A 23,035-nucleotide genomic window follows, 5' to 3' on the forward strand; every position below is an offset into this window, starting at 1 on the left:
TGTCCTGAGGCCTAATGATCAAGCAAGAAGGAGGTAGGTGAGTCCGGGGCTAAGAGAGACCAGTCTGAGTCAAAAGAAAAAAATCAAAATAAAAGAGCAGATTAAAGAAAATAAGGTCCCTAGGTTACAGCAGGGGTCACCCTCACTGCTAACCAGGAGGCCCCACTTAGACAAGGTACCCCCTCCCCTGCACCCCCACAGCTTGGGGTACCAGTGTTAGGAGAGGAGAGGGAGTGCCCGCTGGTCAGAGGTCCAATCAGAGCAAGGCAAGCAAACCAGGCCGGCTCCAGTGACCACTCAGGCGCAGGCTGACCGCATTGCCTGCTTTAGGACTGGGCGAGCTTCCTGCCAATCAGGGGCGGGGCAAGCGGGGGCTCGGCCAGTAGCGGGAGGCGGCCGTGTCAGGCCCTGGCCGGCGGTGCGAGCGGTGGCCGGGCTATCCTGTCTAGTCCGCTGAGGGCGGGGCGGCTTTCAGCACGGAGCTACTCTCTCAACCCCCCTCACCCGACCCCCCACTCCCGTCGGCCGCCCGCGTCATGCCAGGCGGTGCTCCGCGCTAGTGCCGCCGGGTCTGTTGCCCGCCTGCCTGAAGCCGCGCCCACTGCCCAGAGCCAGAGGGATGGTGGTAGTCACGGGGCGGGAGCCAGACAGCCGTCGTCCGGACGGTGCCATGTCCAGCTCCGACGCCGAAGACGACTTTTTGGAGCCGGCCACCCCGACGGCCACGCAGGCGGGGCACACGCTGCCCCTGCTGCCCCAAGAGGTACCTGGATGGAGGCGGGGGGCGTGGGAAGGGGTGCAAAGGGAAAAGTAAGTGCTGGGCGGAGCTGACCTTGGGATGTAAGCACCGCTGGGTTTGGAGATCAAGGGTCTGGCTGAGGGCCGCGCCAGAGGAGCTCTGCTCCCCTGCTCCCCAGCCCCCTCCCCACCGTAAAATGCACCAGGTGTCTCTTCCCTGCCCCAGAAGTCACCTGGCCCGAAACCCCCTCCTTCCAGTACTCACTGCTTATAAGGTTGATTTACTTCGTGGAAAGGATAACTTGGAGCCCCAAGACATGATAGTGCCTTCTAGAAAATCCAAGAGGCCTTGGTGGTTACCCAAACCCAATCTCCAGCTGCTCTGAGAGTGGAGTAAGGGGCTGTGTACAGGTAAGAAGCAGGCCAGCTGGTAGATGTGTCCACACTCACCCGACAACTCCCTGGTTTTCCCTCACCAGCTGCCACGCTGCGGTGCATGGTGGCTTCCACTGGTCTTAATGTGTATGACAGTATCATATTAACACCTGAAATGACCCTTAAGAGAAGGGGTAAGAGGAGGTAAGGTGGGGTGCTCTAGGGCAGTGAAGATAGACTAGGAAGGAGGAGCTAAGGTAGTGCCAGATAGGGGAACATGTGATGTGTAGAGAGGGGAGAATGGACAGAGCCCCAAAGGGGCGGGGCAGGGCTGGGTGAGGCTTTGGGGAAGCAGATGGTGTTATCTGGGGGGGTTGGAAGTTCATACTTTTAATATCATGGAACATTTGGGAAAATGAGCAAAACTCAATATGGTGCAAATGCTTGGATTGGTATGGGTATGAAGTATCCTTGGGAAAGGTTTAAATGAAATGTAGAGTATTATCCCCAAACAATATTTGAGTCCTTGGTATGCACATAGACTAGTTTTAGAGGAGCTATAGAATAAGCAGAAGGCATTTCCTGTCCTAAGGGTGCAGAGGAGTAACAGTACATGTATGCATGGAACTGTAAATACCTATCTATTTCATTCATTCATTCAATGCATATTTGAGTCAGGCACTGCACAAGGTCCTGGGTAACTTTTATTTAATGTATATTGACCCTACTTTATTCACAAAGAATTTGAAAGTTGGCAAAAAGGACTTAGTAGATGAACATACATAGACTCTCACTGGAGCCACCGAGATGTCACAATGTTGAAAAGTATGCACTGGGGTAAATTTTTATTTGACCTGGAGGAGAAGAGTTGGAAAATTAGAGAGAAGAGGCCTTGTTTCTTTCAAAATCACAAGGAGTAAAAGATGTCAAAAAAGTAAAATAAAAAGAACAGAAAAGGTCCCGAGCATTTTAGGGAGAACCTAGAGCTTCTCAGGGCAAATCTCTTCCTTCATTCTCTGTTCTTCACCCTGCCCTTGCCTCCAGAACCTTAGCCGGACTGGGGATTAATGTAACTCCAGAGTAAGAAGGAATATTTAACAAACACCCACGAGCCCTCCTGTGGGTGACCTCATGGTTGGTGAACAAGATGTTGTCCCTGTCCTCAGGAAGCTTGGGGTCTAGGAGGCTGGGCTGACAGAAGAAAATAGCCACCAATGTATTGTGTTAGGCATAGTGAAGGCACAGTGGAGGGAGTGTTTGGTTAACTCTGTCTTGGGAGCTGGCAAGGGACAACAGAGCAGAAATGCTCAGAGTAGTGGAACTTGAATAGAAGCTCTTAGAATGAATGGATGCTGCTAACCTATACGGTGCCTTGGTGTGAATTAGAAAAAGGGCACACATCTGGGCTAGCAGATCCCTCTCATCCAGCACCCTTGTGCAGCGAACAGTGTGCACCACCGGATAGGGCGCTTGCGTTTGCTAGATGGACAAAGGGAGAGTGGTGAGAGCATTTTGTACAGAGAAGACAGCATGAGCAAGGGCACAAAAAATGGTAAATTCAGGAAGTGAAAGGAGGACAAGTGAATGAGGCTTTGAGCTATAGAGCAGAGATAGTAGGATTTGGGGTGGAAAGACCTGATTTAGGAGCTATCAGGGTGGGGGATGGACAGGACGTGGCAACTGGTGAGTGTAGGGAAAGGGAGAAGAGAGAAGAGTGTTCAGAAAGACTCCTGGGTTTTGGTTTTGGGTGACTGAGTGAATGGTGAGTCTTCAATCAGACCCAAGAAGACTGCAGACGGAGCAGCCCGGGTCTTATTTTTCTTCTCTGACTGAACATGCAGCTGTTTTTTTCCAGTTTCCTGAGGTTGTTCCCCTTAACATCGGAGGAGCTCACTTCACCACACGCCTGTCCACCCTGCGGCGCTATGAAGACACCATGCTGGCGGCCATGTTCAGCGGGCGTCATTTCATCCCCACCGACGCCGAGGGCCGATACTTCATCGATCGGGATGGCACACACTTTGGGTATGTTTCTCCCTCTACGATCAGCTTTGTAGTCCTAACAAGTGAGTGGCCTGAGCTTGGGTATGGGGCTGTAGTATCTTCCATAGTGCCTGGAGAGGAGATAACATACAGACCGAATTTAATAAATGTGCCTGTTAAATTGGATCAAAATGTTTAGTTTCTTTTTCAGAGGAGACAAGGACAGCTGGAGAAATCCCGGGTAATACCTACTGGCTGGGTGTGATGAAACTGCTTCTCTCCTATGTCATTTAAGAATAAAGTTACCTGTCTTTGTGGAAAGGAGTAGGTGTGATCCCACCATAGGTGGGGGAGTTCCAAAACAACTTCTGAGAGAGTACCCTCAGGTCAGATTCTGGGCTCAGCTGTGTCATTAGGGAGGAGGCGTGGTGTGTGGCAGAGGTTCCCAGACCTCTTTCAACAGTTTAAAACAAAGAAACAAAAAAGGTGGGGGAAAGGCCAGCCTGGGGTTGCCATCCTTTAATGTTTTTTAAGAAAAGTCTTAAAAAAACCCAAACAACCTTCAATTCTTACTGTCATTTTAACACTAAAACATGGAAAGACAGAATCTCAAAAAATAGATAGCCTTTCCCAAGAAAGGACTCCCCCATACCCATACACAATGTAGACTTTTTATTTTTCTTTGTGGAATGAGAAATAATTGTAGCTGCCTTGCAGGCCTGTCACGTGGGTGAAATAAAGAGCTGTGGTGTGACCTCTGGCCAGGTTCTTCCAGAGTATAGGCTGAAGCTCTTTTCCCCTTCAGTCTAACTTTGGAGACGACTAGAGAACGAATATGGTCCTTGACCTTGAACAAAATGACCAGGGAAGCAGAGACTCTCTAATCACTACACCTCTGTGGTGGCCTCCAAGTAAGATTTTCTGCATAGGGAGAAGGGTCATTTTTATCCACAGAAGGAGCCTCAGGTCAAATAATTTGCTTAGAATCATCTGAGTTTCCCCATTGGGTTGTCAGCTGCTTCCAGTGCTGAGAAAACAAAGTGTCACATCTCCCTGCAGAGCTATAAAAAGGTTTTTGTTTGCAGGCTGTTTGGGGGAGGAAAGTGCTGGCCCCAGCTGGCAGCTTCCACAACACTTCTGGCTGGGCCTTGCCCTGAGGGTATGTTTTTCAGAACTTACCAAGCTTTGCTTAAGATCCTAGAGGACCAATTTTGGAAGGGATTGTGGGGAGGGGAATAGGGTTTGGCTTTGAGCTGATGTGCCCTTGCTCAGGTGGCTGTAGTTGGAGAGTGGCTGAGCCAGGCGAGGGTGTGGGGCAGAAAGCAGGATATTGTGGCGTTTTCCTCAGACGGCTGGGCTCCAGTGGCCTATGATTCATCATCAGCAGATGAAGTTGGTGAAGGACTCAGATAAAGTAAAATAGGAATTTAGGGCATTTGGTGGAGTAAATTTCTCTGCTGGTCCCAGCATCCACCATGGAGGCAGCTTGGGCCTCCACTTGGGGCGGTTTCCTATTGTGGTCAATGAAGAGCTCTTTGGACTTCAGTCTGGACTGTGTCTACGCGCAGGCTAACTGTGGTTCCTTGAGCAAGGATGTTCCTTAACCTCTTTGAGCCCCACGTTTCTCTCATTTATAAAATGGACATAAGAGCTCTTACCCCTATTATTGAAAGGATTCAGTGGGATAACACATAAATATTAGCTGACACAGATTAATAATCAGTGAGTGTTAGCTGGTTTTGCATTATGGTTGTAGACTAACTATAGAGGTAACAGCTTAATCTTAGTGTTTACTCACGTATCCTTACAGAAACACCCTTCCCACACCTTCCACTGATGGATCTGATTATTCTTAGCACTAAAGAACCTGAATAGAGAATTGAAAGAACTGAATTTTTTATTTTATTTTATTTTATTTTTTAAAGATTTTATTTATTTATTTTAGAAAGAAGGGGAGGGAGGAAGAGAAGGAAACATCAATGTGTGGATGCCTCTTGAGCGCCCTCTACTGGGGACCTTGTCCACAACCCAGGCATGTGCCCTGTCTGGGAATTGAACTGATGACCCTTTGGTTCCCAGGCTGGCACTCAATCCACTGAGCCACAGCAGCCAGGGCAAGAACTGAATCTTTTGAAAAGAAAATGCAGAATGTGATTTTATTCACTCCTGGAACCAATTTGTTCAGATGTTAGGTTCAGGCATTTGATCTCTATATAGCTCCAGAAGAATAGTAATGGCACGGATTTGTAGAAGATATGGAACTCTTCGACATTGCTAGTGGGAATGTAAAACACTACAATCACTTTGTTAAACATGCACTACGACCGAACAATTCTGCTATTTACCTAGGAGAAATCAGTGCATGTGTTCACAGCAAGTCTTACATAGAAATATTTATCACAGCTTTACTCCCAAGAGCCCCAAATTGTCCAAATGTCCATCAACAGGAGAATGGGTAAATAAGTTATAGTACATATGTCCATACAGTGGTATGCTGCTTAGCAATACAAAGCAGCAAACTACTACTACACACAACACAAATACCAAAAATAGTAGGTCGAGGGAAAGAAGCCAGACACAAAAGAGAACATACTGTGTGATTCTACTTATACGAATTTCAAGAAGAGACAAAACAGCCCTGGCTGGTAGCTCAGTTGGTTAGAGAATCATCCCGATACGCCAAGGCTGTGGGTTCAATCTCCGGTCAGAGCACATACAAGAATCAGCCAATGAATGCATAAGTAAGTGCAGCAACAAACTGGTGTTCTCTCTCAAATCGATTAAAAAAAAAGGAGGGAAAATGAATCAGTAGAGTAGTGGCCTCTGAAGAAGTGACCGGGAAAAGGCAGGAGGAAACTTGAAGGAGATGGAAATGTTCTGTATCCTGAGCTAGGTGGTGGTTGTGTGGGTATATTCATCCATTTATTGCATATTATTCACCTCAATTAAAATATATTCAGGGTGGGGCAAAAGTAGGTTTACAGTTGTTCATACAGAAAATAATACAATAATAAATAATAACACAAGAATAAACTGTGTTTTATATACTCAAAACTGTAAACCTACTTTTGCCCCCATTTTGTATATTAAGAAGCTAGTAATGTCTTTCCATTATTCCTATATATACCTAATAATGATACAGAATATACCTAGTAATCATTGTAATTATAATAATGATAGGGCTAAAAAGAACTGTTGACATTTATTGAGGACTTACTCTGTGCCAGGTATTTTCTAAGCACTTTTTATGTACTAATTCATTTAATCCTGCTAACATTATGGAATAGTTTTCTTGTTTTCCCCCATTTTACAGATGAGAAAATCCAGGCACAGAAAGGTTAAGTTTACTTACCCGAGGCTACCCAGCTGGCGCTCTGGTTCCAGGTTCTGTGCTCTAACCACTATGAGGCACTGCCCAGTTCCATTAGCTCTTTCTCACCAACACCCTTTTCTTCCTGCTCAGAGATGTGCTGAATTTCCTGCGCTCAGGGGACCTGCCGCCCCGCGAACGTGTGCGGGCTGTGTACAAAGAGGCCCAATACTACGCCATCGGGCCCCTGTTGGAGCAGCTGGAGAACATGCAGCCACTGAAGGGGGAGAAAGTGCGCCAAGCCTTTCTGGGGCTCATGCCCTATTACAAAGGTGAGGGGTCAGCCACCCAGGACAGTGAGGGTAGGGGAAGGAGGGTTGCGAGGCATCTGTCAGTGCCTAGCTCTCCACCAGGACAAGTGAGTCCAGGGTTCATGTGTATTACTTAAGAGCGGAGAGAATCCCACTCCCTTTCTGCCCTTCCCTTTTGGTCACACAGGGAAGATACAGGTTCAGGAGGGCTCGCCTTGCCTGTGATGGTCGTCAAATCACATTTCAAACAGACAGTCCTCATCCATCCTCTTGGTTTCCTTGTGTGGTGGAGAACCGTGATCCCTGTTTAAGTCTTTATCCTGCATAGACCCAGAGTCCCTTCCCCCAGGAATCTGTCTCTTCCCTCTTGGGTCCTGCTGTCCCTTGGCCTCTCTGTGCCCTCCCAATGCCTTGCCCCACTCCCCACCTGCCAACCCCCATCACAGTGATGGCCGCTGTGTTCATCCCCATAGACCATTTGGAGCGGATTGTGGAGATTGCCCGGCTGCGCGCAGTACAGCGAAAGGCCCGCTTTGCCAAGCTCAAGGTGTGTGTCTTCAAGGAGGAGATGCCCATCACCCCCTACGAGTGTCCACTTCTCAACTCTCTGCGCTTTGAGCGGAGTGAGAGTGATGGGCAGCTGTTTGAGCACCACTGTGAAGTAGATGTGTCTTTCGGGCCCTGGGAGGCTGTGGCTGATGTTTATGACCTGCTGCACTGCCTGGTCACAGACCTCTCAGCCCAGGGCCTCATCGTGGACCACCAGTGCATTGGGGTGTGTGACAAACACCTCATCAACCACTACTACTGCAAGCGCCCCATCTATGAGTTCAAGATCACATGGTGGTGAGTAGTCGGGTAGGGAATAGAGTCTCTTCAGGGAAGGTGTCCATTCCCCTTAGTGGCTCTGTGAGTCCGATCCCTAGAAGGGCTACTGATTGCTCAGAGCCAACCGAGGGGAAGACTGAGTCCGGAGGCACAGCTCCAGTGGACGGTGGTGCAGCGGGAGTCTCCCCTGCTGTTCCTTGGGGTCAGGCTCAGGGTTGTGGACCATGGGGACTTGGTACCTGCACTCACCTGGCCTTTCCTCCAGGCACGGCAGTCTTTTCCTGAGGCCAGTGGGGTCTGGCTAGCTAGGGCTTGGCTGGGAAGTGCAGAGAGGTTTTGTCACTCTCTTGACCTTGCAAGAGGGTGTCTGCCCTTTTTAGAACCACATTACCAAAATAATTTAGGTATAATCACTTCCTGAACCCTGTTCAGGCATTCCTTCCTTGTTCCTCCCTTGTGCTCAGTGTATGGGTTTAAACATAGAACATGATGGGGGATTTATCCAAGTAGCCACTCCACAGTTCCTGGCTGAGGAAGGAGTGTCTCCTCTCCCTCTTCCCCAAGAATAGTCCCATGCTTTGTTTTAAGATATGAAAGACTCTTTTTCTCATGACACATATTCTTCACCTCTTTTTGGAGATATAACTATAATTGCCAAAACATATACCAGGTTAGCCTTAGAAAAGCACAATGTTTACAGCCCAGCTTTGGGCCTTGGCTTCTCCTATGTTCCACCAACCTTCCTTGCTTGAAGGGTTATCTTCTCAGAGGGCCGGCTTGTAACTTTCAGAGGCACAAGGTAACAGATATCTGCATCTGTCATCCTCTCCCTGGAGGCTCAGAATATCCCCTCGGCTGCCATTCCATCTGTCAGGATCCAGTTTGTGGTGAACCTCCTTGATGGGGACCCCCTCTTTTTAAAAAAATATTTCTTTTTATTTTTCAATTACAGTTGACATACAATATGAAATCAATTTCAGATATATAGCATAGTAGTTAGACTTTACCTACCTTACAAAGTACCCATATAACACCATAGTTATTGCAATATTTTTTGACTATATGCCCTATGCTGTACTTTACATCCCTATGACTATTTTTTTTTTTCAATTACACTTTACATTCTATATTATTTTGTATTAGTTTCAGCTATACAGCAGAGTGGAACCATCCCCTCTTTTTTTTTAAAAAAAGATTTTATTTATTTTTAGAGAGAGAGGAAGGAAGGGAGAAAGAAAAGGAGAGAGACATCAGTGTGTAGTTGCCTCTTATGTGCCCCCTACTGGGGACCTGGCTGACAACCCAGCATGTGCCCTGGCTGGGAAGCGAACCAGTGACGTTTTGGTTTGCAGGCCGGCACTCAATCCACTGAGCCACACCAGCCAGGGCTCTTTTTAAAAAAATTTAATCTTTATTGTATTTGTTTCCATTACCATTTAATCCCCTTATACCCCCCTTTCCTCCCCTCCCCTTCTTAAACCTTGCTTTATCCCACTGACATTCTGCTTCTAGGACAGAGTCTGTTCTGAAGAAGTAAAGAAAGGGCTGGGTGAGAGGCACAGCTACCCCAGGAGCTGTAGGAAGACAGCAGCAAACCTCCATTATGTTTTACTGCCCACATTTCAGAGAGAGAAAGGTCTGCAAGGGTCTGCTCCCACTGCATTTTCTTCTTGCTCTGTCTGCAGCCCGGGGCAGCTAGTCAGGGTGTGGACAGGCATCTCCTAAAGGAAGACTGTGCAGCACCAGTAATGGGAATGTAACATTCGTGTGCTGCAGGAGCTTCTCCCTGCAGTACTCATGTCGTACTTGACCGTTTCCAGCTGTTCGCATAAGCAGATTTTTTTCAGGTGTGTAAAGCTGGCAAGGACAGCCTCACTGGTCTCAGCCTTACAGGAACAGGTTGGTGAGGTAGGGAAGAGGCAACTGAAAATGGCTGCATCCTTCTGAGGAAGAGAAGGCCAAGCCCTGGGACTTTGGCTGAATTCCTTCCTGGAGCAATGACCTCCTGGCCCTTCTGTGGGAACGGAGATTCCAGGGTATGTTTTTACACTCTTATATTGTATTCTTGTATGCGGGGTGCAGAGATACAGACTGAGATCTAAGAGGAAAGTACAGTTAGTTGTGCTAGTTCTGAGGTATGTGTTCTCTCTACTGTTCTCATCCACAGTGGATTGTTAATTTTCCTGAGCTGATGTCCCTGCTTCAGCTTAGCCCAAGAGCGTGGCTCTTGCCTTGTTCTAACAGTAAAGTCTTTCATTTAAGTTGTTCTGATTGGTGTTACTGCCTACTACAAGTTCATTTTTTGACAGACACTCAAAGGCAAGCTGACAGAGGCGAGCTGTTCAGGAGAAAGTGAGTGTGAGTAGAGAGCACATAATTAAGCGCATTGCTTCCAGTAATCCGGCCTTGACGCCGCGCCTTCTCCCACCCCCGGCACAGCACGTCACAGTGCTTGGTTTTTTAGAGCCCATACACGTAGGACCGGGAGTGGCTGGTATTTGAGGAAATGCAGGTTTGCTCAAAACACAGGCTCTGGAAGACTTTCTTGGGGCTTCAGGGATGCTGTCCCTGTCTTCTTGCTAGAGACACCCCTGTTTCTCTGTCCCCTGTGATGTCCTCAAGGTAGTGTGCTCTGTGCCATTTGTGGGGAAATGAGGTTCTCGGCCAGTGGACCAGGAAGAGCAGGGACACTGGCATTCAGCTTGAAGCCCCTTCTAAATGGAGTAAAAGAATTCAGTGGCCCGGTTTGGCCCTTCTCTTGTAAGAAGCCGGGGTCAGTCTTCAAAGTGCTTTTGGATGTGGTGGGCTGTGGCAGTGCCCTCCAAATGCAGGTTGTCTCTGAGGAAGTGGCTTCTCCTGGTCAGATCCCTTTCTAACTCTGAATGGCCAGTCCAGAGCATTAGAAGGGTTGGATTGGGAAGGAAGGTTCCAAAACTTGACTGCTTCTCCCTCATCCTGACAAGGGACTAGATTCATCGTGCCGTGAGACAGCCCAGTGGTTATCGATGGGTCAGAGCGCCTGCCTCCGGAGCTTCCCCTTTGACTTTGGGCACCTTTGCTCCCAGGTTCCATGCTCACTGGCTGGGGAGGTGAAAGTTTTAGGGGATAGGACTAATAGCAACAAAAAAGGTGGAAGCAAAACCACATGAAAGACATTCTATCACACCAGTAGAGGATTCTGTGGGTAACGCTCTAAAGAGAAGAGAGGAATCGACACCATCGTTACTTTACCTCTTGTTGGTTCACCAGGCTGTGCAGTGCCCATTGTTTGGAAAGCAGGCAGCTGTGCTCTGAGAAGCTTCCATTCTTTCTTCCTGGAGTTTAGGATGTTCTGGGAGCTGTCTGAGTCTTGTGCCTCAAGCTAGTCAGGTGTTAACAATGTTCCTGTTCTGGGTAGCTCATTGGAGGACTAGGAAATTGACATTTGCGAGCCACAAAGTGGGTGGGGAGCGCCTCAGTGTGTGATCTTGGTCTCAGCTGGATCCTGAAGAGGTTGATACACAACAGAACAAAAACTATCCACACTGAGCATTTTGATTCCAGTTAGAATTTCATTTATCATCCTCCTGCATACCTGCTTTCTAATTCTGATATAAGTGGTTAATCTTTCTTGGGTACCATTTTGCTGCAGCTCTTTCAGGAAGGTGGTCCCTGCCTCACGATCCGTAAAAGAGAGAGGCTTTACTCATCAGAGGCGGAGTACTGGGAACTGGGGTGGGAGAAGCACTTTTTGGAATTCTGGAAGAAACTTATATGTATACATGTTAATGGGGGAAGGGGGTTGACAGGGGGCTGGAGGAGGTGGGAACAAAGATTGGGTGTAAGCTGCCTGTTACTACAGGCAGTAGTTGCCTCTGGAGTGTGGGAGGTCCCCAAATGCATTGTCTTCTGTATGGCGCTGGGTTTCTGTACACAGTGAACGCTCCCGTGTTCTTCCACAACTGTCTGTGAGCACTTTGGTTCATGGAGCCGCCGGGCCCTCCTGTGGCATTAAAGTCATCAATGAGAAACTGGGTGCTGTGCCTTTCTTTTTTGGAGACTTACTCTCATCCCTCCTCAGCCCCCCACTTTGCTAGGAAATATGTCTTCATTTGTCCTTAAAGTGTGGTGTGTTTAGGGGTGCCACACTTCACAAAACAGGCTCTCCCCTGAGATTAGCAGAGGAACTTCCGCCCTGACTTGAAGTTAAAGGGGATGGGCCCATGGAGCTCCTTCTGTGGTGGCTCCAGCCCTGACTGCATTCCAGGGAGGAGTGTGCCTAGGCAAACAGCTGTGCTCTCTTCTGTTGAGAGGGCTCCGGGGGAAGACGATGGCACACCTGCACAGTCACTTCTACAGTTCACAACTGTGTCAGTAGCTCTGACAGAGATCCGTCCTGTTGGATCACCATGTTTTTCCGCGGGGAGATGAGCGGCTCTAAGTGTACATGAGCCTCAGTGGTTAAGACCCTTCCTTGAGGAAAATGGGTATCAGTTGCCCTTCCTCTGAAAGCAGAGTTTTGACACCCTCCTAGCTCATGAGTGTCCTCATCAGGATGCCCCTTGGAGTCACTTCATGGATTAACCCAGAAAGGTGATCTCTGAAGGGCTGGGCAGCTGTGCCACCCTCCCACTGTTTCCCTTAAGTCTCTGGTTATTCTAGCTTTTAAACAAAAACACTGTAGTATCTGTGCCAAATGTATTCCCTGACCTAATTACTGTACAACACTCACATAGTAATAATACACTAATAATATCTTACAAATTGGGAACTGAAGCTTGTAGAGGTATAATTTCCCTGAGGGCATATAAGCAGTAAGTGGCAGAGCTGGGATGCAAACCCAGAGCCCTTTTCTGAAATCCTCATGGGTGTTCGCCAGCAGAGCCCTCCCTTCCGCCTAGTAGCTCACTGTCCCACCTCTGAGGCTCAGGGTTTCACCCTGCCTAACCTATAAAGGTTTGCAAAGCAAATACTCTAGAAGGAATACTAGAAATATTTCCTTGGGTGTGTGGTCTTAAGTAGCCTGGAGCATTGAGATAGATGGGGTCCCCAATAGAGAAGGATGACTTAGCAGTAGGGTGGAGACTCCCTGGCTGGACACCACGTGGTAGGATAATCTCAGACAGCCCAAGGGAATCCGACTCGTGCAGCCTACAGGACTAATCACACACATGTGCTGTGCAGCTTGACCTTGGGAGATAAACCCAGGGTCATGGCCCTTCTTCAGGGACCCCTGGTAGGTTGATAGAATCACTGAATGGGAGACTCTAGTTTAGCTCAGGGGATATCAGGTGCCCGTGGACTCCAGGTCTGCGCTCCGCCTGTGTGTCCTTTGTCATCATTTTGATGATGATGATGACCTTTTAGCCGGCTTTAGGCACTTTCTCATTTTGCTCTGTTTAACTTACAGCCTGCCTGTTCCTTTGGCTTTTCCTTACCTTTAATTTGCTGTCCTCTGACTCCTTACCATTTCATTTCTCCCGTCATGTACTTTAGCTTTCTCTATTTTTTAAACGTGATTTTAAACTTTTTCTTTTTTAAAGTCAGAGCTTATGCTTTTTTAAGAAAATTCTGGAATTATAGTTGCCATTCAATATTACATTAGTTTCAGGTGTACAACATAGCGGTGAGACATTTATATACCTTATGGAGCAACCCACAGGAAGTCTTGCACCCGCCTGACACCATGCGTAGTTATGATGTCACTGACCATACTTCCTGAGCTGCATTTTACATCCCCGTGACTATGTGGTAACTGACAGTAGGTACTTCTTAATCCCTTCCACTTTTTCAGCCGCCCCTCCACCCCAACCTCTCCCATCTGGCAACCATTTGTTCTCTCTATCTATGAGTTTGTTTCTGTTTTGTTCATTTAGTTTTTTAGATTCCACATAAGTGAAATGCTATGGTATTTGTCTTTCTTTATTTTACTGAACTTTATGTCTAACATAAATGCTAAGTGAAGTACATGTATGAATAGGATGCCAAAGAAGGTATCACTTATTCTGAGCAAGAATAATTATGTGCTTCCCCCCCCTAGTCATTTCTCTAGTCATTTCTACAGTGATCTTATTAGCTGCGAACATTAGGTATTTCATCTTTCCCTTTAGAGGACTATCTTCTAAAATCTAAATACAAGGAAAAACTGACAGGGCTATTATCAAACTTTTACCTCTCCCTCCAAAATGTCCCCTCACCCTCTACACAAAATTGCAGTAAATGCAGCCTCAGGCACAGGGCAGTTCCATTTTTGGACCGCTAAGCACTTCTCCCTCACACACTTGACGTGATCAGCGGTTTCAGCCCCCCAACCACCTGACAGAAAGAGGACTGTTGTGCACCAGGAAGAATTCCAACACAGCTGCAAGGAAGACTTTGGGTTGAACCATCTCGAGCCATCCAGAAGCACTTCCCAAGGGGGGCCACAGGTCATGGTGCACATTTTCTAGCCTTCTGGGATCTCAGTAGCAGCCTGATTTACACCCTTCGAGCTGTGACTTCCAGAGAAGTTCATGTATCACGAACCCTGATGTCTTCGAGTGTCATGGGTCTCACCAGGTGACCTGGCTTCAGCAGATCTTTGCAGTAAACGTGCCCATACTGCTTTCAGTTATTACTAAAATCAAGAAATAAAACCCCAACATACCACAAAACTTAGAGCTTGATGTCCCTTAGGAGAAACTTACAAGTTGGGTCAAATCTTATACCTTTGTTATTTTTGTAAAGGGAGTGGGCTGGTGTCATGAGTGGGCCTAAGTATGTGTCAGCCTGTACACATGCCTTTATCAGTGTGTTTCTCAGCATTACATCCGATCGCCAGCTGCACCTTGGCTTACTGTCTGCCCAGGGCCCACTCCGTGTGCACATGTCGTGGGTGCTTACTTTCCCTCCTCGCACGTTGTCAGTTCCACCTCCTCCCTCTGCTCCTGACTGCCCTGTCTTTGGTATGTCGTAGCCAGTTGGCCACTTACGGCCATGTATCATTAGCATCTGGCAGCCAGCTGTGGCAGAGATACTGTGCCTCTTATTCTCAGGTGAGTAAGTGCTTTTTGCACTGGGATCCCTGGCCTTCCATTTCAGCTTTCTCATCTGGCCTGCTAGGTGTCGGAGAGCATTTTTAGCCCCTGTCTAAGCTCTGTATCCGCCTCCACAGGTGCAGCAGAGGACACCCACAGGACCCCACTGAGCAGACAAGTTAGCTTCACCCTCCTCTACCCCAGGAGGGGGGAACTGAAATACTTTACCTGAAAACCAAGTTTACCTAACAAAAACACGAACTTCCCTGGTGGCTGACCACATCACTATTAGCTGAAATGAGGGTGGCATTATTCACTTAGCACTCCCATATCATGGCAGAATGCATCTGCTTCCAGGCGTATTCAGGGAATGTTCCACCCAACTGCTTAACATTATTCTTCAAAGTGCAGCTCTATTTGGAAACCTACTGGTCCAGAGAGACAGAACACTGAAGAGTCCCCTCTGTAGTCACCTGCAGGAATATTCCACCACTCCCCTTAGCTGGGCCTTTGGCCCAGAGGATACCGTGGGGTGGGACTTACCCTCTCGTTCCGACCCTCGACCCTCGTCAGGCCTTCCCAGCTGGGATGACTATCCTGATCCCTTTATGGGAGCAGCACCCAAGGATTAACTGAATTTGTGGATTAAGGTCGGATGTAGAATTCCCAGATAAGTCCAACAGAGGTATGACACAAGAGTGTCACTTAGGTGTAAGGCTTTCCAAGTTTCTGGGGCTAATAGGCAGTACTGGTTCATGACCCTCGGCTTCCTCACTTGACCATTCTGTCGTTTTAGGAGGTGGGTTCCCCGATCCCTCGCTAAGGACCCAGCATTCCAATAGCTGAAAATCCTGCACATCTTTTCTCCTGCCCTGGTCTTAAACCGCCATGACACCTTCGACACCTTGGTAGTGTCACAAGGAGGCACAAGCACAGGCAATGTCTGTCCCTTGTTTCTACAATACATCTCCTTGATGCTGGTACTGGCCAACAACGCTTGTGGATCTAAGAGTTGCAGTATCAACAGATTAAGGACTAGAGGCAACATCTGGAAGAACCCCTTCAGGGATGTCTGTTCACAACAGCCTGGGGCAGTCAAGGTAAAACTGGAAGCTCCGTCCACACAGAGGGCTGGCTATGTGTTTCAAACATTTTGACTTCAGAAGAAGCTTCATTACACATGCAAGAGCCCAAGAAGTCAAGGAGAGGAATTCTTGCTTGGGTTGTAGCTGACTGAGAGAAGCCACTGCAAACTGCAGGTAGGACCCACCTGCAGCAGAAGCCAGCCAAAACCCAGAGCTTCCCAAAGTGGATACAAAAAGTAACTGTACCCTCTTACAGTGGCTGAATGGTGTGCCAGAACAGCAAACTGTACTCACGTGCTCCTGATCCACCTTATTTTCATCTCACATGTGCCTTTACTCCTTACCCGTTCAAAATGGAAAATAACATAGATACTTCTTGGTACTTTACATCCGAGATATCAATCTATTGTGTCTCCTTGGTGATCTTGCCTGTATTGTATTTAGAGTTATTTGTATCAGGAGGAAAAAAACAGCACACTAATTTGAACAATTTATATCTTTAATATAAAGAACAATTATAATGGTACTAGAGTAAAGATGAATTGGCTAATAAAGAGTAGCGATAACTATGAATATAGGAGTAGCACATATAAGAAGCAGACACTACCCTTGGGCTGAGAGAGAAGATCCAGGAAAGAAAACCCTGAGCTGACATTCAGACTTCTTTGGAGAGGGCATGACCATGGCTCACTGAATGGCAGAAAAGTCAAGGGGGGTGCTGTGCTGTTGAACTTGCTGGAAAACTACTCTGGAGGGTGCGGGGGGAACCTGTTCATGGGAGCTATCTTGCCAGAGGCACTCCACTACAAATCCCAGGGGGAGAGCTGGGGAAATACAACTAAATACCAAAAAATTCTGTTGGCCTCTTTGTGCTGCTGACAAGCATGCACTGCAGGAGCTGGGTGCTGGAGAAGCTGTGAGCAAGCACAGCTGAACAAAAAAGGAAAACATCTTCCCTCTTGCAATCTTTCACCAGTGGTCTCTGCTAGCAAAGGTTTAATATTATGTTAATTGGCAAAGGAAACATTTTCAAAGGTCCCAACCAAATTTTTGCAGAGATGATGAAGTAGAGCTAAGAGACAATAACCAGTACATCATCTATATGCTGATGACTCCCAAGTTATACTCCTGCCCAGCCTTCTTTCCTCAGCCTCCAATTATACATCTAATGACCTGCTCAGCACTGCTGCTTAGTATGTTAGCCACCTCCAACTTCACACATCCAAATGGAATTCCTTACTTCCCCTCCCCAACCCAAATATCTCCCTCATTTCATCTTCTCTGTTTCAAGAAATGTCACCACCATCCATCCACCCAGTCAAGGAAAACCTGTCATCTTTGACTCCCCTCCTTACCTCACCTACTACTTGTAATCTATCACCAAGTACTTGAATCCACCTTCAGGATGTATTTTGAAATCATTCACAAATTTACATGTTACATACTCAGTGGCACCAATAGTAATTATTTTTTGCTTATGTCTGTTTCCTTTCAAATAAGCTCCCTGAGCCCTGGCCAGGTGGCTCAGTTACTTGGAGCATCTTCCCTTCCTGTACACCAGAAGGTTGCAGGTTCAATTCCTGGTCAGAGCACATACCTAGGTTGCAGGTTCAATCCTCAGTTGGGGCACATACAGGAGGCAATTAATGTTTCTCTTTCTTCCTCTTTCTCAAATCAAACATATCCTCAGGTGAGGGTTTAAAAAAAAAAAAGCTCCCCGAGGGCAGAGATTTTATCTCTGTTTACAACTTTATCCCAATGCTTAGAACAGTGCCTGGAAAAAAGGTGCTCATTCAAGGTCAAATGGTTTTCCAGTACATGGACAGGAGACCTAGGGCACCGTAGTGTTACCATGCCCTGTGATTAAAGTCAGTGGAAAATGACAACCCAATTCGGGCAGGGTAACTACACACCCTTCATGAACGAAAGTTTGGGTCACCCCACCAGATAAAGAGATTAAATGTGGAGATTAAGTATGATTTACAGAGACGCATATGGGTGTCAAGTTGGTAATGGATATAGTTGTGATGGTTAATTTTTTTTTGAAGGTTTTATTTATTTATTTTTAGAGAGAGGGGAAGGGAGGGAGAAAGAAAGGGAGAGAAACATCGATGTTTGAGAGAAACATAGATCAGGTGCCTCTCACACCCTCCCACCCGGGCACTTGGCTCACAACCCAGACTTGTACCCCGACTGAGAATCAAACCAGTGACCTTTACGTTTGCAGGATGATGCCCAATCCACAGAGCCACACCAGTCGGGTCTGTGATGGATAATTTTATGTTTCAACTTGGTTGGGCCACGGTGCTCAGATACTTGGTCAAACACTATTCTGGATGTTTGTGTGACAGTATTTTTACATGAGATTTACATTCAAATCAGTGGCCTTTGAGTGAAGCAGACTACCTGCCATAATGTGAATGGACGTCATCCAATCAGTTGCTGCTAGGAATAATGACTCAATATTATATAAAGTTAAAATTCCTGTCTTAGGCACACATTACAATTTGAAACTATACTAATGTATTATAACCCACTGAATAAAATAAGAATACATGAATTCATTTTGACACAAGTAATTATAAAAAGAGGTAGAGAAGAAAATTCTTAATTACAGTAAAATGTCAGCTAAGAAGTACAGACAGAAAGACAGGGTTAGAAAATATCCATTGTCCAGCAACCCTTATGACTGATTTAGGTAAGAATCATCAATAGATTTTAAAGCTACCTGATAAAATTTTAAAGAAAAACAGGATATTTACAGAGTCTCAAACTATTCCTGTACAAATCACCAATTAATTACAAAGGTAAAAAACAGTAACTTTAAAGTGGAGACACCTGAAAGACTCAAACTTAATCATGTAACCAGAGTCAACATTAGCCAAATGGGATGCACCAACGTCATGGGTGCTTCCTGTCTTGCCCTGAGAAGGACACAACAGTATTTGTGATTTTTTGTTTTGGTCAAAAATGAATAACCTGAATCTAATCATGAGAAAACATCAGACAAACCAAGGTAACCACTAAATATACAGAAAAATGAAAGAAGATAATTAAAATGGTAGACTATAGAAATACAACTAAATACCAAAAAATTCAGTAATGGGTGAATTGAGGAACAAAAACATATAAGGCACATAGAAAACAAGTAGCAAAATGGCAGAAATAAGGAATCATTAATTTTATTACAAATTACTTCCAATTAAAAGCCAGATATCGGCAGAGTGTATTTTCTAAAAAGTTCCATCTACAGGCTGTCTATATGAGATTCACTTTAGATACAAAGATACATAGGAGTTAAAAGTAAGAGGGAGAAAAAAATCCACGCAAACCTCAAAGGACAGCTGAGGTGGCTGTAGTATTAGATTTTACATAAAATGGTTATGAGACAAGAAGGACATTGAATACTGAAAAGAACTGAATCCAAAGATGATATTACAAGTATATATACACATACAACAGAGCAGTGTGTGTGTGTGTGTGTGTGTGTGTACATATATACAAAAAACAAAAGGGAGAGAATTAAGGGAGAAGTGGATAGTTCTATGATAACAGTCAGAGACTTTACTATCCTACTTTCAATTAAAATTAGAACCACCAGAGACAAGATTAATAAGGAAAGAGAGTACTCAAGCAACCCTGTAATCCAATTAGACCTAACAAACACACATAGAATGCTTCATCCAACAATAATGCATTGTACATTCGCCTCAAGTGCACAGAGAACACTGGCCAGGGTGCAACAACTGTTAGGCCACAAAACAAGCCTTAAACTTTGAAAAACTGAAATCAAAATCTATTCTAATCACAATTGAGTGAAACTAGAAGTCAGATACAGAAGAAAAATTCACAAAAATGTGGAGATTAAAAAATATGCTGTTAAACAACCAATGGTCAAAGAAGAAATCACACAGGAAATTAGAAAATACTTTGAGACATATGAAAATAAAAACAATATACAAAACCTATGGAACGCAGTGAAAGCAGTGCATTAAAAAAGATCTCAAATTAAAAAAATCTCAAATCAATAACCTCACTATACATCTTAAAGGAATTAGAAGAGAAAACTGAACCAAAGCTAGCAGAAGGTAGAGCATAAAGATTAGAGAGGAGATAAAGGAAATGAGAATAGGAAAACAAGAAAATATAGAAAATCATCAGAACTAAAACTTGGTTCTTTAAAAGGTCAGCAAAATTGACAGCCCTGGCTAGTGTGGCTCAGTGGACTGAGTGCCAGCCTGTGAATGAAAGGGTTGCCGGCTGGATTCCTAGTCAGGGCACGTGCAGGCCAGGTCTCCAGTAGGGGGCACATGAGAGGCAACCACACATTGACGTTTCTTTCCCTCTCTCTCTCTCCCTTCCCCTCTCTCTAAAAATAAATAAATAAAAATCTTAAAAAAAAATAAACAAAAGGTCAGTAAAATTGACAAATCTTTACCTAGACTGACGGAGAAGAGGAAGGGTAAAGCTTGAGGCTTTTGTTCCCTGTTCTAACTTTCCTGCCTCAGTTAGAACAAGAATAGAATCATTTCCTCATGCCTCAACCTACTTGATTTTAGTAATTTAGCAGCTTGACTATAGTTCTCAAAAAACTAGGAACAGAGGGAAACTACCTCATAAGAAAGACACATATGAAAAACCCATAGCTAACATTATTCTTGGTGATTAAAGACTCAAAGCTTTTCCACTAAAATCAGGAACAAGGAAAGGTTGCCCATTTTTGCCAATTCTATTTAACATAGTACTGGAGGTCCTAGCCAGAGCAACTAGGCAAGAAAAAAAAGGCATCCAAATTAGGAATAAAATTATCTGTGTTCAAAGATAATATAATCTTCTGTGTAGAAAACCCTTAGGATTCTACACACTCAAAATAAACTGTTAGAACTAATAAATGCAGGAAAATAGCAAGGTACAAGGCAACACACAAAAATCAGTTGCGTTTCTATACACTAACAATGAACAATCTGAAAAGGAAATTAAAAAACAATTCCATTTACAATAGCATCAAAAAGAAGAAAATACTTAGGAATTAAAATGAGCGATTTGTACACTGAAAACTACCAAACATTTCTTAAAAGAAATTAAAAAATGGAAAGACATCTTATGGAACCTGCATTTGCTGTAGTATTAGGAGTTCTCTATATATTCTGGAAAACCATCCCATAGCAGATAAGTGATTTGCAAATTCTTCATTCTATTCTGTGAGTTGCCTTTTTACTCTGTTGATTGTGGCCTTTGAGGCACAAGTTTTTAATCTTGTTTAAGTCCAACATGTTTGTTTTTTCTTTTATTACCTGTGCCTTTGCTGTCATATCTATGTAATTATTGCCAAATAATTTCTTGTGTTTTCTTCTAAATTTTATCACTCACATTTAGGTCTTTGATCTATTTTATTTTTGTATATAGTGTTAGACAAGGGACAAACTTCATTCTTCTGCAGGTAAATCTTACATTATGTATATTTTACAACAATAAAAAAGTGAAATAAGTTTTAAAAAATTTCATACCCTTTCATGATGAAAATACCCCATAAACTAGGAATAGCAGAGAACTTCCTCAACATAATAAAGTTTATATATGAAAAACCCACAGCTAACATCATACTCAATGGTTAAAGACAAAGTTTTTTCTCTAAGACCAGGAACAAGACAAGGATGCCTACTTTCACCACTTCTATTAATGTTTTCATTTTTGTGGGTAGATTCATCATATCTAACCTTTCTATGGAATTGCTTTTAACCAACCCCTTGGTTTACTCTCTCTCTTAGCTTCCATATTACTCCTTTTTTAGTTTTCCTTTTGCTTTTATTTTTTTTAACTTTAACATGACTTACTGGTTTTCCTTGATTCCCTGTGCCCCAGCTTTGGAAGGGCGCTCTGCACTTGTCTGGCCTTGTTCCCAGGCTGCTGTGGCTTTTAAGCCACTTTTCTTGTTTCTTCAGCTTTTGAGCTTCCTGAGAAACCCAAATGCACAGCCCCTTCTTGTTTGTTCTTGTTCACCCAGCGGCGGTGGCTTTTTGGTGCTAGAGAGGAAAGGTGTTCTTACTCCCCAGCTCCTTGCATGTCTTCTCAAAGACTTTATCGTTGGTCTTAAGGTTTTTGGTCCTCTTTTTCCTCTGGTCAAGGCTCATCACCAGATAGTTATAAAGAACATATGCAGAAATTTCAAAAGGACAAAACCCAAACACTAGCTATCTACCCTCTTTTATCATCACTTTGATAAGAGTCTCCTGTGATTCAGAGCCATCCTTCTCTTCTGGTTACAGAGACACCTTTATAAATGGAGATTTCCTTTATAAGTATGTATTTCTCTTATAAAAGGATAACTTCTAGTTTGTTTTCAGAGCATCTGAAACTCATGCCAAAGAGGCATATTTTGGGGTGGTATGTTCTGCTACCCTTGTGTTTGGGAAAAATTTGAGGAACTGGTCAATCTCCATTTGCAAATAACGATCAGGGTTGGTCCAAAGTGGGCGCATGGGTGGGTGAGAGCCTTTATTGTGGTTTCCATGGAAGGAAGGGGTGAGGCAGGACAGACAGGTTTAGGATTGGCTACTCAGAATAATTTTGGAAAGCTCTGGGGCAGAGGGGCTGTCCCAGTCCTCTGGTACCTGCTCCTGGGGTGACACCGTGTCGTGGGGTATGAGCACCCAAGAAAGGACTGGCTGTGGGTGTGAGCTCTAGGTTCCTTGGTTTGCATTTGAAAGCATGCTGGCTGGCAAGTTGTTTACTATTACTACGAATTGGTAATGCCAGAGGTGGGGGGTGGGGCAGTCTCTCCAGAGTCAGCAAGACCCCAGATGTCAAAGCACCAGAATCCCAGCATTTAGTAAAGCTGGGACTCCAACCCAGGACTATCTCCAAGACAAAGTCCTTTCTCCCTTCCTTCCCTTCTTTCTTTTCTTCTCTCTCCTTCCTTCCTTCATTTCTTCTTTCTTTTTCCTATTGTGACTGCACTTTATGGCATATATAGCATCCAGGTGAGAAATGGAGGGAAGAAATAAAATGGAGTCACTACAATCAAGCTGCTAAATTACTAAAATCAAGTAGGTTGAGGCATAAGTAAATGATTCTGTTCTTGTTTTAACTGAGGCAGTAAAGTTAGAACAGGTAAGAAGGGGCTCAAGCTCTACCCCTCCCCTTCTCCATCTTAGCTAGAAAATCACAGACACGAACTTCACTGACCACTTGTTCCCCTGCTTTCTCCTCCTCAGTTTCCTGTAATTGAGAGGACCCCCCCAAACTGATATCTGCAGAGAAGGGACAAGGATGAGGGGCATAGGCAGTCACCCCTCCAGCGTCAGATGCAGAGAACCGCCTTATCTTCTCTCAACCATGTTTAATAAAAACCTTCCACCCATACCCCATCACCCAGCATGTGTCACTCTCCAAGGTTGCCTGCTCTTACTT

At 45.0% G+C, this 23,035-nt stretch overlaps 1 protein-coding gene across 2 annotated transcripts; it reads left to right on the top strand.

The window, feature by feature from the left end:
- Positions 1-399: 399 nt before the first annotated feature.
- Positions 400-23,013, top strand: KCTD7 (potassium channel tetramerization domain containing 7). Of its 2 annotated transcripts, none has more exons than XM_024571334.4 (5): positions 400-763; positions 2,969-3,138; positions 6,560-6,738; positions 7,191-7,563; positions 22,840-23,013. In XM_024571334.4, exons 1-5 carry the CDS (start codon positions 620-622, stop codon positions 22,847-22,849), a joined length of 876 nt encoding a protein of 291 aa, XP_024427102.1. In that variant the 5' UTR covers positions 400-619; the 3' UTR covers positions 22,850-23,013. The 2 variants fall into 2 exon arrangements, with proteins under 2 accessions (XP_024427102.1, XP_045060328.1); XM_045204393.2 differs by lacking the exon at positions 22,840-23,013 and adding an exon at positions 15,337-16,457.
- Positions 23,014-23,035: the final 22 nt, after the last annotated feature.

Source organism: Desmodus rotundus, chromosome 1 (assembly GCF_022682495.2).
Source record: "Desmodus rotundus isolate HL8 chromosome 1, HLdesRot8A.1, whole genome shotgun sequence".
NCBI classification, from domain to species: Eukaryota; Metazoa; Chordata; class Mammalia; order Chiroptera; family Phyllostomidae; genus Desmodus; species Desmodus rotundus.

Bases quoted from the DNA above. Each gene is read 5' to 3' on its own strand.
- KCTD7 (XM_045204393.2), top strand. From the start codon at position 620: ATGGTGGTAGTCACGGGGCGGGAGCCAGACAGCCGTCGTCCGGACGGT. The intron at 764-2,968 runs GTACCTGGATGG...GTTTTTTTCCAG, and splicing joins TGCCCCTGCTGCCCCAAGAG to TTTCCTGAGGTTGTTCCCCT. The intron at 6,739-7,190 runs GTGAGGGGTCAG...TCATCCCCATAG, and splicing joins GCTCATGCCCTATTACAAAG to ACCATTTGGAGCGGATTGTG.